Consider the following 18691-nt stretch of genomic DNA (forward strand, 5'->3'; position numbering starts at 1 on the left):
GAGAAGTGTGAGAAGACCAGTTATGAGAACAATATTCGTAATATCCTTTACTTTGCCATGAGGTCTTTGAAACCAACCTTATCATCTAGCAGAATAATCACTAAAATCAGAATAATCCTCTCTCTCGCAGCATAAATGATAACAATCAATCACTGTAAATGTACATATGGTTCAGTACTCCCCTACCATAGAGGGGCTTGTAGCAGCCCTTTAGTTCCCCTGTTTGTTCTTCTGTACCATAATGGAGCGTAGGAGGCGCTCCACCTCACATGACTACCCATTTCACCAAGATAGCTAGCTCTGCTTAGCCACACAACACAATGGCACATTAATACAATGCAGGGCTGCCTGAGATTTACTATTGCTGAGCCAGTGTTTAACGAGCACAGGCTCTGACTGGGATTAAAAGGCAATGCTGCGTGACACAGGCTTCATTAACATCAACAAGGCCTGTTAAAGCTCACGTCCATATTAGAAAAGTGGACCAGCCTGGGTAGGTAATCGTGGTCCTCTTGAGCGGCGGTGTCTGTTGGCATTTAACTTCTTGGTGACAGGGGGCAGTATTTTCACATCCGGATGAAATGCATGCCCAAATTCAACTGCCAGCTACTCATCCCCAGAAGATAAGATATGCATATTATTAGTAGATTTGGATAGAAAACACTCTGTAGTTTCTAAAACAGTTTGAATCATGTCTGTGAGTATAACAGAACTTATTTAGCAGGTGAAACCCCAAGGACAAACCATTCAGATTATTTATTTTTTGAGGTCACTCTCTTTTCAATGGGTTTCATTGGGAATCCAGATTTCTAAGGGACCTTCTTGCAGTTCCTATCACTTCCACTGGATGTCAACAGTCTTTAGAAATTGGTTGAGGTTTTCCTTTGTGTAATGAAGACGTACGGCCATCTTGAACGAGGATCACTTGAAGTGTACTGTTAGATAGAGGTGCGTGACAAGAAAGCTAGCTACAGTTTGTTTTCCTCCTGTATTGAACACATCCCGTCTTCAATTTTATTTATTTACGTAAAAAATACCTAAAGTTGTATTACAAAAGTAGTTTGAAATGTTTTGTCAAAGTTTACAGGAAACTTTTGAGATATTTTGTAGTCACATTGCGCAAGTTTGAACCAGTGTTTTTCTGGATCAAACGCGCCAAATAAATGGACATTTTGGATATATATCGACGGAATTAATCGAACAAAAGGACCATTTGTGATGTTTATGGGACATATTGGAGTGCCAACAAAAGAAGCTCGTCAAAGGTAAGGCATGAGTTCTATTTTTATTTCTGCATTTTGTGTCGCGCCTGCAGGGTTGAAATATGCTTTTCTCTCTTTGTTTACGGAGGTGCTATCCTCAGATAATAGCATAATTTGCTTTCGCCGAAAAGCCTTTTTGAAATCTGACATGTTTGCTGGATTCACAACAAGTGTAGCTTTAATTTGCTATCTTGCATGTGTGATTTAATGAAAGTTTGATTTTATAGTAATTTATTTGAATTTGGTGCTCTGTAGTTTCCCACATATCCCAGAGAGGCGTCCCACATATCCCAGAGAGGATCCATTTACTGCTCAGAGAGTGCACACACCTGGTCTTATGTAGCTTAATCTGGTGTATTAGGACTGTGTTGGAACAAAAGTCTGCAACCCCTGATGTACCCGCTTTGCCCTGCCCAGCCCATCCCACCTGCTGTGGGCCCTGCAGCCTCTGTTGCAGCTGTAACCTCAGCTGGTTGGGAGGCAGCCGGAGCTGGTTGGTCATGCCAGGAGCTCTGCCCATGCCAGGCCTCAGCATCATGCCCCCAGGGAAGGCCCCCCTGGGTGCACCGAAGCCCCCCATACTCTGCACCCCTGCTATCTCTGGAGGGAACTGGGCAGGGGGGCCAGGGTTGAACTGAGAGGGGTAGCCGGGCAGCTTGGGGTCCATGGAGATGGGGGTGGTGGCAGGAGGCTGGGAGGGGAACCGTTGAGGGACGGGGTCGAAGCAGCCGCCCTGGGGAGAGGAATGGTCAGGGTCAATACTGGGTTAATTACAGTCCAACAAACACCCCAGGAACAAACAAATCATTACATCAAGCATGTGTCGATGATTGCACTACTATACTGATGGAAAGAAACTATTCTGTGGTGCTTTGGACAGGAATTTCAATTAACTCTCTATATTTAACGCTCATTCAACTCCGTAGTGTAGTAGAGTATGACAGTGCCTGTCCTCTTCCGTATATAGGTAACAATCGCAACACTTAAAAAAGACAAATGCAATCTACGATCATTCTCCTCCTCTGGTACCTTCACCAGCTTGTCGATGCCCAGGGCTCGGTCCAGTTCAGCCAACTCGCTCTCATCTGTGCCACTCAGGAAGGACACCAGCTGGTCCAGGAGGGCCTTCTCGTCGTTACGTCCCTCGGGGGTGGTGGGGGGGCACAGCAGCTCATCCAGTGGGCACGGGACACACTGCCTGCTCCACACACAGGGGGAGTCCGGGACATGGGAGTGTGTCGATGCAATATAAAGATGGGCAAGGTTTGTTTCTGTGTGCCTGTGCATTGGAATGTGAGCAAAGAATGTGTCTGTGTGTTTCTTCTACATAGAAGTACTATACTCACTCCTGAGGGGACGCCAGAGAGGCTTGCACAGGGTTTCCCACGCCTCCATCAAAGGACAGAGTCTCAGTCAGGGCCAGGGTCTGGAACTGCTGAGAGTCTGTCTCCATCTTAGACAACGCTGGAGGACAGCACAACATACTCTTAATGAACCACCAAGAAACAAACAACTAACCCATAGATTCCATTTTATTATGTAATTATGTAATTCCAGATATTTGATATGAGCATATTCTGGTTCATACCGGTGTTGGAGTTGAATGAGTTCATTAGTCCAGGCTCTTTAAAGGGGCTGCTGCCTTTGGGTGTCTGGAAGAGTTCCCCTTGTCCCGATCTCTGGCTGGGGCTGCAGAAGTCAAAGTGTGACTGGTTCTGCAGGCTGGAGCCATCAGTGAGCCCTGCACAGTCACAAACAGACACACGGTCAGGACAAGTCATTTCCTGGGGGGCCACACTAAAAATGAAAACAGGTAGCATACAGCAGGGTGTGGAGTCAGGGGCCTCTTGCCCTCTGACCCTTTATCGTGACCCCTCAATCCTGACTAGAGGTCGACCGATTAATCGGAATGGCCGATTAATTAGGGCCGATTTCAAGTTTTCATAACAATCGAAAATCGGTATTTTTTGGCACCGATTTTGCAGTTTTTTTTTTACACCTTTATTTAACTAGGCAAGTCAGTTAAGAACACATTCTTATTTTCAATGACAGACTAGGAACGGTGGGTTAATGGCCTTGTTCAGGGGCAGAACGACAGATTTTCACCTGGTCAGCTCGGAGGATCCAGTCTTGCAACCTTACAGTTAACTTGTCCAACGCTATAACCACCTGCCTCTCATTGCACTGCACAAGGAGACTGCCTGTTACGCGATTGCAGTAGAAGCCAAGGTAAGTTGCTAGCTAGCATTAAACTTATCTTACAAACAATCAATCAATCATAATCACTAGTTAATTACACATGGTTGATGATATTACTAGTTTATCTAGCGTGTCCTTGTATAGCATATAAATCGATGCAACGCTGGGGGATGATTGAACAAAAGCGCATTTATGAAAAAAGCACAATCGTTGGACGTCTGTCCCTAACCATAAACACCAATGCCTTTCTTAAAATTAATACACAGAAGTATATATTTTTAAACCTGCATATTTAGCTAAAAGAAATCCAGGTTAGCAGGCAATATTAATTAACCAGGTGAAATTGTGTCACTTTTCTTGAGTTCCATGCACACAGAGTCAGGGTATATGCAACAGTTTGGGCAGCCTGGCTCATTGCGAACTAATTTGCCAGAATTTAACGTAATTATGACATAACATTGAAGGTTGTGCAATGTAACAAGAATATTTAGCCTTAAGGATGCCACCCGTGAGATAAAATACTGAACGGTTCCGTATTTCACTGAAATAAACGTTTTGTTTTCGAAATGATAGTTTCCGGATTCGACCATATTAATGACCAAAGGCTCGTATTTCTGTGTGTTATGTTATAATTAAGTCTATGATTTGATAGAGCAGTCTGACTGAGCGATGGTAGGCAGCAACAGGCTCATAAGCATTCATTCAAACAAACGTTTTGCCAGCAGCTCTTTGCAAGCACAGCGCTGTTTATGACTTCAAGCCTCATGGCTGGTGTAACCGATGTGAAATGGCTAGCAAGTTAGCGGGGTGTGCGCTAATAGCGTTTCAAACGTCACTCGCTCTGAGACTTGGAGTAGTTATACCCCTTGCTCTGCAAGGGCCGTGACTTTTGTGGAGCGATGGGTAACGTTGCTTCGAGTGTGGCTGTTGACGATGTGTTCCTGGTTCGAGCCCAGGTAGGGGCGAGGAGAGGGACGGAAGCTATACTGTTACACTGGCAATACTATAGTGCCTATAAAAACATCCAATAGTCAAAAGGTATATGAAATACAAATGGTATAGAGAGAAATAGTCCTATAAATACTATATTAACTACAACCTAAAACCTCTACCTTGGAATATAGAAGTCTCATGTTAAAAGGAACCACCAACTTTCATATGTTCTCATGTTCTGACCAAGGAACTCAAACTTAGCTTTTTTACATGGCACATATTGCACTTTTACTTCTCCAACACTTTGTTTTTGCATTATTTAAACCAAATTGAGCATGTTTCATTATTTATTTGAGGCTAAATTGATTTTTATTGATGGATTATATTAAGTTAAAATACAGTGGGGCAAAAAAGTATTTAGTCAGCCACCAATTGTGCAAGTTCTCCCACTTAAAAAGATGAGAGAGGCCTGTAATTTTCATCATAGGTACACTTCAACTATGACAGACAAAATGAGAAAAAAAATCCAGAAAATCACATTGTAGGATTATTATAGAATTTAATTGCAAATTATGGTGGACAATAAGTATTTGGTCCCCTACAAACAAGCAAGATTTTTGGCTCTCACGGTCCTGTAACTTCTTCTTTAAGAGGCTCCTCTGTCCTCCACTCGTTACCTGTATTAATGGCACCCGTTTGAACTTGTTATCAGTATAAAAGACACCTGTCCGCAACCTCAAACAGTCACACTCCAAACTCCACTATGGCCAAGACCAAAGAGCTGGCAAAGGACACCAGAAACAAAATTGTAGACCTGCACCAGGCTGGGAAGACTGAATCTGCAATAGGTAAGCAGCTTGGTTTGAAGAAATCAACTATGGGAGCAATTGTTAGGAAATGGAAGACATACAAGACCACTGATAATCTCCCTCGATCTGGGGCTTCACGCAAGATCTCACCCCGTGGGGTCAAAATTATCACAAGAACGGTGAGCAACAATCCCAGAACCACACGGGGGGACCTAGTGAATGACCTGCAGAGAGCTGGGACCAAAGTAACAAAGCCTACCATCAGTAACACACTACGCCGCCAGGGACTCAAATCCTGCAGTGCCAAACGTGTCCCCCTGCTTAAGCCAGTACATGTCCAGGCCCGTCTGAAGTTTTCTAGAGAGCATTTGGATGATCCAGAAGAAGATTGGGAGAATGTCATATGGTCAGATGAAACCAAAACATAACCTTTTGGTAAAAACTCAACTCGTTGTGTTTGGAGGACAAAGTATGCTGAGTTGCATCCAAAGAACACCATACCTACTGTGAAGCATGGGGGTGGAAACATCATGCTTTGGGGCTTTTTTCTGCAAAGGGACCTGGACGACTGATCCGTGTAAAGGAAAGAATGAATGGGGCCATGTATCGTGAGATTTTGAGTGAAAACCTCCTTCCATCAAGCAAGGGCATTGAAGATGAAACGTGGCTGGGTCTTTCAGCATGACAATGATCCCAAACACACCGCCTGGGCAATGAAGGAGTGGCTTCGTAAGAAGCATTTCAAGGTCCTGGAGTGGCCTAGCCAGTCTCCAGATCTAAACCTCATAGAAAATCTTTGGAGGGAGTTGAAAGTCCGTGTTGCCCAGCAACAGCCCCAAAACATCACTGCTCTAGAGGAGATCTGCATGGAGGAATGGGCCAAAATACCAGCAAGTGTGTGAAAACCTTGTGAAGACTTACAGAAAATGTTTGACCTCTGTCATTGCCAACAAAGGGTATATAACAAAGCATTGAGATAAACTTTTGTTATTGACCAAATACTTATGTTCCACCATAATTTGCAAATAAATTCATTAAAAATCCTACAATGTGATTTTCTGGATTTTTCTTCTCATTTTGTCTGTCATAGTTGAAGTGTACCTATGATAAAAATTACAGGCCTCATCTTTTTAAGTGGTAGAACTTGCACAATTGGTGGCTGACTAAATACTTTTTTGCCCCACTGTAAGTGTTTATTCCATATTGTTGTAAATGTCATTATTACAAAAAATAATAAATAAATAAAAAATCGGCAGATTAATCAGTATCGGCTTTTTTTGGTCCTCCTATAATCAGTATCGGCGTTGAATATTCATAATCGGTCGACCTCTACTCCTGACCCCTTTTTATTCCTGCCATACCTCGGCTTGGTCTTCCAGGTGGCTCCCTCTTCACGGTCACGGCCTTGACAATGTTGGCCCCACTGGGCTGGAGTAAGGTAGGGGACTGAAGCTGGGTAGGGGACTGAAGCTGGGTAGGGGACGGAAGCTGGGTGGGTGACGGAAGCTGGGTAGGGGACGGAAGCTGGGTAGGGGACGGAAGCTGGGTGGGTGACGGAAGCTGGGTAGGGGACTGAAGCTGGGTAGGGGACTGAAGCTGTGAAGGGGACTGAAGCTGGGTAGGGGACTGAAGCTGGGTAGGGGACTGAAGCTGGAGATGGTTCTGAGGTTTGGTTTGAAGAGGTGATTGGAGCCAAGGCTGTGTCTGGGGCTGTGGAGGTGAATGGAGCCGTGGTTGAGGTTGGGTTTGGCTATGGGACGACAGGGCTTGGGTCTGGGGACCACCCTGCTCCCCGCTGCCCTGCTTGGCCCCTGCAGGGCCCCTGAGGGTGGGCAGCAACTGGCTGAGAGGGTCCAGGTCAGCAGATCCACTGGGGAACTGAGGGAGAGAGGGAAAGAGAGTAAAGATCAAAGAACTTCCAAGACTGCTGCTGGTAGCTCTGTGCTGGAGAGAGACAAAGTTGAAGAGAAGGGGCCACAAATGAACACAACAAGCTCCTGCCTAAGGGCGAGTTACTATGGGCTCAACGTAAGTAGAACAAATACAGCAGCGAATCACATGCTCCTTTTAGAAGGCAGCAGCAGCATCCACTCAGACAGCCAGCCACACTGTGACCACCCCAGCAACAGAAGTCCTAGAAGTCCCTAATCCTAACTCCCAGCCCTAACCCTAAAACCAAACCTTAACTATAACCCCAAACTTAAAGTGTCTGAGAGGTCTGCATGTCTGGGATGTGATCTTGCTGCATCTGGATACTGCGGGGACTGTGTATGAGGTGTGAGCTGTAGACTGCAGGCGGGAGGAGTAGGGCTGCAGACAGTACCGGGTCTCTGGACGGCCTGCTGTCTGCAGGGATCGGTCTGGGCTTGGGGCTGGCGCAGGCTGCAGCACAGGGAGTTGTGTCCCCGCTGGCCCTCTTCTCAGTCTTGACCCGGACCGTCTGCAGGCTGAGAGCGGCCGGAGGGGGCAGGTCGCCCAGGTCCTTCTCATCCGTGTCCAGGAGGAAGCGCAGCAGCTGATGGTCCTGAGGGGTGCTGGGGGGTCCGTTGGGGTTGGCGGTGGCAGGAGGCTCCTTCTTGATCTCAGACTCCTTGCCGTTGCTGCCCTCAGCCGGGCTGCTGTCCTGCAGGAGGCGGTGGAGGATCTTGTGGCGCTCCGTCAGAGTGCTGTGGGAGGCCGGGCACTGAGGGGTGGAGGTGGGTTTGGTAGATGTGTTTTTGGGGTCCCTAGGCGCCCCCACGCCGCCGTTGTCCAGGGGCTGGTTGAGTTTGGAGTTCCCCCCTAGTTTTCCTTTAGCCAGGTCCTCTCCGCCCCCACCTCCTCCTCCTCCTCCCTCGGGGGGCTTGGCGGGGGGAGGGCGTGCTGGGGAGCTGGTGGGGGTGCTGGCCTGCCTCTGAGGTAAAGGGGAGGGCAGAGAGAAACTCAGGGGGGTCCCTGCTCCACCGTCCCCACCAGAGTGGTGCCGGCTGAGGATTCCACTTCCACCGCCACCAGTTCCACCTCCCAGGGACGGTGCCAGAGAGTGCAGGCCAGGGGTGGAATGGGAGAAGGGGTTCCCTGGGACACGCGGGCTGCCGCCCAGCCCCGGACTGGCCCTGGGGGGTCTGGGCGACATAAATGAGGTAGGGGTGGCAGTGAGGGGGCTTCCCAGGGGCGAAGGGCTGTTGACCTGCAGAGGACACATCCGGTTGGGCGTCATGTACCCTGCTGAATGGCTGGTGGGTGTGGTGGGGGAGGTGGTGCTGGAGCTTTTGCCGTTGTTGAGATGGAGGCCTGAGGTGGGGCCTGGGGCTTGGCTGGCCTCGCTGCCCGGGGGGAGGGCAGGGGAGTGGGAGGGAGCAGGGCTCCTATGGGTCAGTAGAAGGCTGGAGTTAGTGTTTTCCTGAGAGCTAGCAGTGTTGTGTTCCCTACAAAAGGAAAACAAGAGCAAAACATCAGCTGGGTGAGAGAAATATTCTGGAAATGTATTTTCTGTTTACATCGGGTCAATTCCTACCATTACAACCATTGTTGATTGGCAATAAAGACATATATTCTACTTGTTCCATATGACTTGCCAGTGTGTGTGTTCATGCGTGCGTGTGCGCGAGTCACCTGTCGATAGTGTGAATGCCCATGATGAAGGGCTGAACGTCATGGTTAGGGGGGCAGCAGAACTTGCAGCGGGTCTGAGCGCTGAGGGGGGTCCCATCGCTCAGGTTGAACCGGTAAAGAGGACTGATGGCCGTGCCATGGGTCATCACTGGCAACACACACACACACACAACAATTGAGCTACTGATCAGTGTGCCGTTCTTTATGAAATAAAAGAAAGATGTTTCTGTAATGGTACGATATGGGGGTACTGTGTTGTTTCAGCCTGATTATTGACAATAGTACATAACGTTCCTCTTTCCGCTCTCTTTTCCACCCCCTTATCTTCCTCATCCCCCCTTCTCTTCCTCATCCTCCCCTTCTCTTCCTCATCCTCACCTTCTCTCCCCACCCCCCTTCTAGTCCTCATCCTCCCCTTCTCTCCCCACTCCTTCTCTTCTCTTCCTCATCCTCCCCTTTCTCTCCCCACTCCCCCCCCTTCTCATCCTCCCTTTCTCTCCCCACTCCCCCCCCTTCTCATCCTCCCCACTCCCCTTCTCTTCCTCCCCTTCTCTCCCCACTCCCCTTCTCTTCTCTTCCTCCCCTTCTCTCCCCACTCCCCTTCTCTTCTCTTCCTCCCCTTTTCTCCCCACTCCCCTTCTCATCCTCCCCTTCTCATCCTCCCCTTCTCTCCCCACTCCCCTTCTCATCCTCCCCTTTTCTCCCCACTCCCCTTCTCATCCTCCCCTTCTCATCCTCCCCTTTTCTCCCCACTCCCCTTCTCATCCTCCCCTTCTCTCCCCACTCCCCTTCTCCTCACCCTCGTGGAGCAGCTTCTTGGCGTGGGAGGGTTCTTTGCCTTGCGGCTGGAAGAAGGCGTAGATACACTTCCTGACCAGGTCCTCCCAGCCCGGTCGCCCCGTCGCTCGCAGAGCACTGGTCTCTATGGAGATGATCTTCCCTGGACACACGCACACACACACTAGTAACGGTGGTCTATTATGAGGTCAGATGTACAGTAGTAGTGGGAGCTGAAACCCCGTCTTTGCCTTTCCTCTCTAGGTAGGTTTACCAACAAGCCTGTTTATTGTGTACCACTCCAGTTAGTCCACCTTCTGGAGCAACATGAAAGCTCTCTAATCTACAAATTGGAGAGTGTGTGTGTATGGAGTTTTTATGTGAGAGGGTAGAGTTGAGAGGTAAAAAGTGAGAGGTCACGGGTTGATACCTGTGGGGTCCTGTTTGGTGATAAAGGACTCAGTGCGGATGGCGGGTAGCTGCTGGGGGCGGGGCATCGGGCAGGCTATGCAGATCAGGCAGCTCTGCAGGTCTGGGCACAATACAGATCAAAGGGCAGGAGAGGTCAGAGTTAAGCCTCTAACATGGGTGTGTGTGTGTTTGTGTGTGTGTGTTAGCTGTAATAAGCAGGGCGTCACCGTGTCTAACTCTTTCTCTCCTATACGGCTCTGGTCTAGTTAGGACAAGGTAAAGACCAGCGTGATGTCATGCTGCTGACACATCTTTTTGAATGTGCGTGTTCAGTAAGCTGTATGTATCTGTGCGTGTTCAGTAAGCTGTATGTATCTGTGCGTGTTCAGTAAGCTGTATGTATCTGTGCGTGTTCAGTAAGCTGTATGAATCTGTGCGTGTTCAGTAAGCTGTATGAATCTGTGCGTGTTCAGTAAGCTGTATGTATCTGTGAGTGTTCAGTAAGCTGTATGAATCTGTGCGTGTTCAGTAAGCTGTATGTATCTGTGCGTGTTCAGTAAGCTGTATGTATCTGTGCGTGTTCAGTAAGCTGTATGTATCTGTGCGTGTTCAGTAAGCTGTATGAATCTGTGTGTGTTCAGTAAGCTGTATGAATCTGTGCGTGTTCAGTAAGCTGTATGAATCTGTGCGTGTTCAGTAAGCTGTATGAATCTGTGCGTGTTCAGTAAGCTGTATGTATCTGTGCGTGTTCAGTAAGCTGTATGAATCTGTGCGTGTTCAGTAAGCTGTATGAATCTGTGCGTGTTCAGTAAGCTGTATGAATCTGTGCGTGTTCAGTAAGCTGTATGTATCTGTGTGTGTGCTCACCATCTCCCTCCTCCGGCATGGCTTTGGGCTGGGAGACAGTAAAACACTGCATGGTGTCGTACTGCTGTCGTGCCTCCTGGTTCTCTGAGTCCACCTCATCAGGAGGCCTCTTTAGCATCCGGCAGTTAAATGTGTTACTGTTCCTCCGACCCTGCTCCTGGGGCCACGGCACCCCGTTCACTACACACACACACACACACAAAGACAACATCAGTAACGGTGTAGGCAGACAGACACATCATTAGGAACAGGGACACACACCACCACACAGGACATACAGGAGAGTGTGTGACAAAGAAAAGAAAGGATGAGGGAGACAGGATGACAGTCAGAGGCAGGTAAAACCAATGTGTGTGATGTAATAATAATGGTTTGAAAACAGACAGGATGGCATATCTGGGGTAGAGAGAGAGAGAAGAGGGGGATAAGGAGAGAATAAACGAGACAGTAGTAGTGAGGGTCTAGTGAGTTTAAACTGAAACTGAAGTTTAGCTGTCACATGATCTGTGACAGCTATGATACTGTACCTAGAGGCAAAGGTTCCTCTCCTCTCTTACCTCCTCTCCATCCTTAATGTTTATGTACTCTTATAATCTCCAGCCGACACAGCCAGAAGAGGACTGGCCACCCCTCAGAGCCTGGTTCCTCTCTAGGTTTCTCCTTAGGTTCCTGCCTTTCTAGTGAGTTTTTCCTAGCCAGGGTGCTTCTACATCTGCATTGCTTTCTCTGTGGGGTTTTAGGCTGGGTTTCTGTATAGCACTTTGTGATAACTGCTGATGTAAAAAGAGCTTTATAAAATACATTTGATTGATCCCCTTCTCTCTTACCTGTCTTTCATCTCCCCGTTATCATGTTCTTCTTCTCCTTCCTTCCTCATCTCTTTCATCGCCTTGTAATTTCCTCCTACTCGACATCAACCCCTCTTTGTCATTCTCTCTTTTCCTCCCTTCTCATCTACTTACACCTCTCCTACCCCCCCTCTCTCCATCCTCTCGCACTCCTCTCCTCCCTTCACCATCATCTCCTGCCTCATCTCATCCCCTCTTCTCTCATCCACCTCTCCTGTCATCCTCACCGAGGCTCTTGGGCAGCAAGTTGCGGACAAACTCGCCGTGGTCTCCCACATGGAGGATGCTGTAGACACTGGAGGTAATCAGCTCTTCCTGGGTGTAGCCTAGGTAACCCGTCACATTCTCCGACACAAACACGATCCGGCCCTCGCGGTTCACCACAAAAAAGAAGCCGTCCAGAGCCTGGCCCGAAACAGAGGGAGGGACAAAAGAGAAGTGAAAACGGACAGCTCCGGAGGAAGGGGAACACAAAAAGGGAGAAGGGGAGGACCTCAGCCTCTCTCTCAGCCCCAGCCCCAGGGAAAGTGGGCCAGGAACTAATGTGGCATACTGACACTGGGCCTCACTGGGAAACTACCACCTGAGTACCACACATACAGTCACTGAATCACTCTGGACAATACAGAGAAAATGTTGAAGACAGAGAGATTCTAACTAAATTGCCGTCATCCCTCAAACTTACATTTGAGCTTTTACACAAAAACATACACAACACTTTATCTAACTTTGTATGAATCTACTGTGAGCAGGTGCAATCTAACTACCCATGTATTTACTAATGAGCAACCAATAAGATGATTATCTTCTCAATAAGATGATTATTTCTCACGAAAGAGCACCTGTGCTTTAGAAAGCTGCATTACTGATTTATCCAATCAATGGATACTTCCTGTCTCTCTCACTGAAATTCAAATTCCACCAAGCTTTATTGTTTCACTCACCTCGAGCAGCAGCGGCCCCAGAGCCTCTTTCTCCACCATGCCCTGACTACTGGACGAGATGTCACTCTTCTGCACCTCGTCTTCCGGTGACACCAAAGCCGCTTTCTCTGCAGGGGGCAAACGCACACACAGATCTTAAGAACAGCTCCAATACAGGGGGACTGAACGTGGGGCGATCAGCCATTGGTAGCATGTACTTTTAGTCTTCCTTATTTCACTGACATCAACCATTACATAGGCATTATGTAATTACTTAGTAACTCCAAGTAATAACTTCTAAGTAGCTTGTTATACAAGTTATTCCCCTCATAATGAAGCTGGTATTATTCAACAGAGAATAATGAACTGTGTGGGCTGTTGATGAACTGTGTTCTGATGACATCAGTCCAGCTCAAAGGGTTAGGGGGACTCAACGCAGCACATGACTACAGCATTCTGTAACTGTACTGTTACTGTACAGCAGCTAAAGCCAACGACTGGAAGTGAGCGGGAAACAGCTTGTTTATTCTGGCATGGACACCAATGCATACTGCTTTTATAATTAAACCATACCCCATGTAGATACATATATCATGTCAAAAACTCTTAAAAAGCCATTCACCAATGACCCAAATCTCTTCTTGGACCTGGTGTAAGGTTCTACTTAGGACAAAAAGGGCCAAAGAGAGTGATGAGGAGAGGGAGCCAGGGACAATGTTTTTTTTTCTCTTCTTGATCAACAACCTGATGATAGGCTGCTGACGCCCTGGCCTGGCCCTGGTGTGGACAGAGAGAAAGATGCTGATCTGAGAGATGATGATTGGTGCCTGAGGCCAGCAGGGTGAAATAGAGTACAGATACAGAGAACTAGACTGAGCTGGATCGAAGAGAGAGAGGCCGGACCTGCCATCACATGTCATTACTGTACTGTAGGCCTGACGGAGAGAGAGAGAGAGAGAGAGAGTGAGAGACGGTAGGAAGAAAAATACAGTAGGCCTAAATATAGAGAGAAAAGAGTGCAAATGAAGGAGAAGAGAGATACAGCGAGAAGGAGGAAGACATGAGAAAGAGGAAAGGATTAAGGAAGGGAGGACAATAGAGAAAATAGGAAGAGAAAGTGTCCCAGTCTTTCTGTTAGCCAGCCTGTTACCCAGAGTCTCTGGGGGTGGCTTTAAATCTACAGTCTGATGTCAGAGAGGCTCTATTATTCATATCCAGTACCTATCACCACCCCCCACACTGTCCTCAACTGTCCTCACAGGGCAGGACTACCCTACAACCATAATGAGAGGACCTCCCTCGCCCCCCTCCCCTCATTCCTTGCTGACTTGGCCCAGTCTTGGCCGGTGACACCTGATCCAGTCCCACCAAAATGCCCTCCCCTACCTTCAGTCTATGCTCAAACCATATACCCCCCACCAGGAGAACTTGGTTCAGCCCCCTCTGGTCTCTTGGCCCTCCCACCCCTATTGGTGGGCAGCTCCTGCTCAACCCAGTAAAATCTATTCTGTCCTGGCAACCCAATGGGGAACAAGCTTTCCTTTAACGTCAGGACAGTGGAGTCCCTACCCATCGTCCGAAAACACCCCCCTCATCCATTTTTATTATTAAATAACTAAATGCACTTGTGTTTTACTACTACCACTGACTTTGCTGATAACTACTTTATTGAGGAAATACGGTTGTGATATGTTGTTGTCTCACGCAGTTATCGTAAGATGAATGCAGTAATTGTCGCTCTGGATAAGAGCATCTGTTAAATTAATAAAATGTAAACGGAAAATGTAGGTCACGACCAGCGTGATGTCAGCACGCAGTGCTCACTGTACCGACATGTCCCCACCAAGTATCCCACAGCAGGAGCAGGGAGTGATACTATAAAGAAAGAGGAAGGAGAGAGAGGAAGAGGAAAAGAGGAAACAGAGGTACTTTTCACCGTACTCCCGACCACACCAAGTCAATCTCCTCCGTATCCTCTCCAGGGAGAAACAGAGGGAGGAGTGTATATTTATGAAGCGCAGGCTGGCCGGTGCCCAGGTCTTAAAATCAGGGTGACGAGTGAGCACATGACTGTGAATCATGTGTGGTATTCCAGGAGGCCAAGTACTGAAACCAAAACACAACAAAGTCCTTCCGTAATTAGGTTATTGACAAATCAACCAGGGCTAGGTGAGGACTTTATGGTACAGAGACATGAATATCCTGCAGCAGGCCTGCTGGTTGGGCCGTGTGCTGCACTACTCCTCAGATACACTACTCTACCACTTTCTGGTTGTCACCAGAGCAGTGTTTAACTTCCCAAGTGTGCAAATGCATGGGCAATTCCAGTTGTTTTGGGAATTGTTGGGGCTAACAGGATACAGAGTATTTTTCTCCTTGAGGATGTGATTTTCTTCCCCAAATAGTTAAGTAACACACCTGGAGTCTTCTGAGAAGTCAGGGTCTGTCCTTGTCTATCTCAGAATCAGATAGGAGAGGGTTGAGAGGGGGAGTGGGACACAGGGGGGGCAAAAGGTGAAAGAGGGGAGAGTTGCAAGGGCGAGAGAGAGAGCGAGAGAGGGGCACAAAGGAGCAGAGTGCGGGCCTCGGGAGAGGAGGGGTGAGCAGAGCGTGTGTGTTCCTGGTTCTCCCTGCGTAGGGGAAAGGGAAGCTGGGCTGTGCGAGAGGCCCTCTTGCACAAGGTCAGGGGGCAGGGATCTCAGCCATTGGCTGCTCTCTCACACATCCTAGCTGTGACTGACATCGCAGGGGCCGCTAGGACCCTGACAACCTTATGCCATGGTTATTTCAGCTCGAAGTAGGCTCATGCGGGGGGGGGGCATAAAATTAACAGAGGATCTCATCTCGTTCAACATCCTCCAAAGCCTTACAAGGAGGAAAACACACACACACACCCTAATGGTTCCCCTCATTTCACTGTGGTTGAAACAGGGAAAATGGCACCTTCTACACAGCACAGAGAGGCTTTTGGAGAGCCACCGTTGCGGGTGCTAATTCTGGTGCAGGCAAGTGAGCGCCACTGTTTACTCTTACACTTCTACTCCACTGCGTCTCCCTGCCCGTCTCTCTGCCTGCCCGCTCAAGGCCAACACCAGCCCTCTCTTAGTCCGTTGGGCCTCCGGTACTACCCTATTCTAGATAGGAAATAAGGGCTGGAAGGAATATTCTAATTTACACCAACATCCAAGCCTGTTTGTGATGATGGGAATCAGGGCCAGGAATTAAAATACGTTTGAGTAACTACGCCTTTCTGTTAGGCAGCCATCTTAACGCCTGTGGTGTGTGTCTAATGTATATACACTACAGTGCTGATTAGAAACGCCCGCTGCTTGTGTGTGTCCATACTAACAGGATGCTTGATGGGATCTCTGACGGCAGGGAGAAAGCTGGGTAAATACATACTGAACCATGTAGTCCCTTAGTCACGGATCTTGGATCAGATTTCTCTCCCCAAATCCTAAACCTTTAAACATCAGAGTGAAAAATAAAAACTTGACCTTAGATCAGAGCCTCAGGGACAACGTCATCATCATCCTACTCTAACTGCTTCAGTTTCCATCCAGGCTATGAGGGTTGTAGCACAATCTTCATTATCATCCTACTCTAACTGCTTCAGTTTCCATCCAGGCTATGAGGGTTGTAGCACAATCCTCATTATCATCCTTCTCTAACTGCTTCAGTTTCCATCCAGGCTATGAGGGTTGTAGCGCAATCCTCATTATTCCAATTGTGTGGTCGCAACATAATGAGTGTCATGATCAGAGGGGTCACAAAGTTAAATGAAAATGTTAAGGCGTAGACCTAAATCGGACAACCTCCTACATCGCTTTGATCTAGCCCATCATTTCAAAGCCTACAGGTTCCAAATCCTAGTAGCCAAATACAGCTACATTACTACTACATTGGTTTTTGATTTATGGCCTACACTCTCAGAAAAAAAGGTACTGAATTGTATTTAAAGGGGCACAATCTCTTCACTGTAGTGGCCCACTAAACAATTAGTTACATATACTTGATTGTACCCTTGCAGTCCATAACTTTAGGGGACAAGACAGCATCATTTTTACATATACATGCAGCAAAAAAAGAAACGTCCTCTCAGTGTCAACTGTGTTTATTTTCAGCAAAGTTAATGTGTAAATATTTGAACATAACAAGATTCAACAACTGAGACAAACTGAACAAGTTCCACAGACGTGACTAACAGAAATGGAATAATGTGTCCCTGAACAAAGGGGGGGTCAAAAGTAACCGCCGGTATCTGGTGTGGCCACCAGCTGCATTTGGGGCGGCCGGTAGTCTAGTGGTAAGAGCGTTGGGCCAGTAACCCGAAAGGTTGCTAGATCGAATCCCCGAGCTGACAAGGTAAAAATCTGACGTTCTGCCCCTGAACAAGGCAGTTAACCCACTGTTCCTAGGCCGTCATTGTAAATAAGAATTTGTTTTTAACTGACTTGCCTAGTTAAATAAAGGTAAAATAAAATAAAAATCAATCAATAAAGTACTGCAGTGCATCTCCTCCTCATGGACTGCACCAGATTTGCCAGTTCTTGCTGTGAGATGTTACCCCACTCTTCCACCAAGGCACCTGCAAGTTCCTTGTCTGGGGACATGTCTGGGGGGGAATGGCCCTAGCCCTCACCCTCCGTTCCAACAGGTCCCAGATGTGCTCAATGGGATTAAGATCCGGGCTCTTCGCTGGCCTTGGCAGAACACTGACATTCCTGTCTTGCAGGAAATCACGCACAGAACGAGCAGTATGGCTAGTGGCATTGTCATGCTGGAGGGTCATGTCAGGATGAGCCTGCAGGAAGGGTAGTTCAACAAGTTCAGTCTGACGACGCTGTGACATACCGCCCCAGACCAGGACGGACCCTCCATCTCCATATCGATCCCGCTCCAGAGTACAGGCCTTGGTGTAACGCTCATTCCTTCGACGATAAAAGCGAATACGACCATTACCCCCAGTGAGACAAAACCGCGACTCATTGGTGAAGAGCACTTTTTGCCAGTCCTGTCTGGTCCAGCGACGATGGGTTTGTGCCCATAGGCGACGTTGTTGCTGGTGATGTCTGGTGAGGACCTGCCTTACAACAGGCCTATAAGCCCTCAGTTCAGCCTCTCTCAGCCTATTGTGGACAGTCTGAGCAACGATGGGTTTGTGCGTTCCTGGTGTAACTCGGGACAGTTGTTGTTGCCATCCTGTACCTGTCCCGCAGGTGTGATGTTTGGATGTACCGATCCTGTGCAGGTGTTGTTACACGTGGTCTGCCACTGAGAGGATGATTCGCTGGCCGTCCTGTCTCCCTGTAGTGCTGTCTTAGGCGTCTCACAGTACAGACATTGCAATTTATTGCCCTGGCCACATCTGCAGTCCTCATGCCTCAGGCACGTTCACACAGATGAGCAGGAACCCTGGGCATCTTTCTTTGGGTGTTTTTCAGAGTTAGTAGAAAGGCCTCTTTGGTGTCCTATGTTTTCATAACTGTGACCTTAAGACACTAACAGCTTTCAGACGGTAGGCAATTAACGGCCGTACCACAGGTGCATGTTCATTAATTGTTTATGGTTTATTGAACAAGCATGGGAAACAGTGTTTAAACCCTTTACAATGAAGATCAGTGAAGTTATTCGTATTTTTACGAATTATCTTTGAAGACAGGGTCGTGAAAAAGGGACGCTTCTTTTTTTGCTGAGTTTAGTCAGAGTATAAAAGCGTACCTTTAGAAAAGGTACAAATGTGAATTTTTGGGGTATCACCACAGTGACAAAACTGTTTGTTCATTTGAATAGGCACAAATTGTCCTCTTCTTTAAACCAAGTGCCTCAAGTGTACACGCCTCTCCGCCATCCCACTTCTGACACCAATGTAGCAAATTCGTTTTTTTTCTGTGTGTGATGATTGTACCTTTATTTTCAAAATACTTGGTACAAAAATGAACCATTTTACTAGATTATCCGCACATGTTGGAGCTAGGAACACAAGCACTTCGCTCCACCCGCAATAACATCTGCTATATATGTGTATGTGACCAATACAATTTGATTTGACAAGTACCCTAAAAGGT

The 18691-nt window shown here is 47.6% G+C and overlaps 1 protein-coding gene across 5 annotated transcripts in view; it reads right to left on the reverse strand.

The window, feature by feature from the left end:
- LOC135557638 (nuclear receptor coactivator 1-like) overlaps positions 1 to 18691 on the reverse strand; it is a 96862-nt gene that overhangs the window by 10279 nt on the left and 67892 nt on the right. For all 5 annotated transcript variants that reach the window (XM_064991109.1, XM_064991107.1, XM_064991108.1 and 2 more), the window contains 12 exons: positions 12645 to 12751; positions 11928 to 12105; positions 10853 to 11032; positions 10005 to 10106; positions 9597 to 9737; positions 8798 to 8945; positions 7527 to 8610; positions 6565 to 7081; positions 2851 to 3003; positions 2609 to 2726; positions 2292 to 2460; positions 1690 to 1995 (listed from right to left, as the gene is read on the reverse strand). In XM_064991109.1, coding sequence (XP_064847181.1) covers positions 1690 to 1995; positions 2292 to 2460; positions 2609 to 2726; positions 2851 to 3003; positions 6565 to 7081; positions 7527 to 8610; positions 8798 to 8945; positions 9597 to 9737; positions 10005 to 10106; positions 10853 to 11032; positions 11928 to 12105; positions 12645 to 12751 — 3203 coding nt within the window. The remainder of the gene's footprint in view (positions 1 to 1689; positions 1996 to 2291; positions 2461 to 2608; positions 2727 to 2850; positions 3004 to 6564; positions 7082 to 7526; positions 8611 to 8797; positions 8946 to 9596; positions 9738 to 10004; positions 10107 to 10852; positions 11033 to 11927; positions 12106 to 12644; positions 12752 to 18691) is intronic.

Source organism: Oncorhynchus masou, chromosome 16 (genome assembly GCF_036934945.1).
Source record: "Oncorhynchus masou masou isolate Uvic2021 chromosome 16, UVic_Omas_1.1, whole genome shotgun sequence".
Taxonomy (NCBI): domain Eukaryota; kingdom Metazoa; phylum Chordata; class Actinopteri; order Salmoniformes; family Salmonidae; genus Oncorhynchus; species Oncorhynchus masou.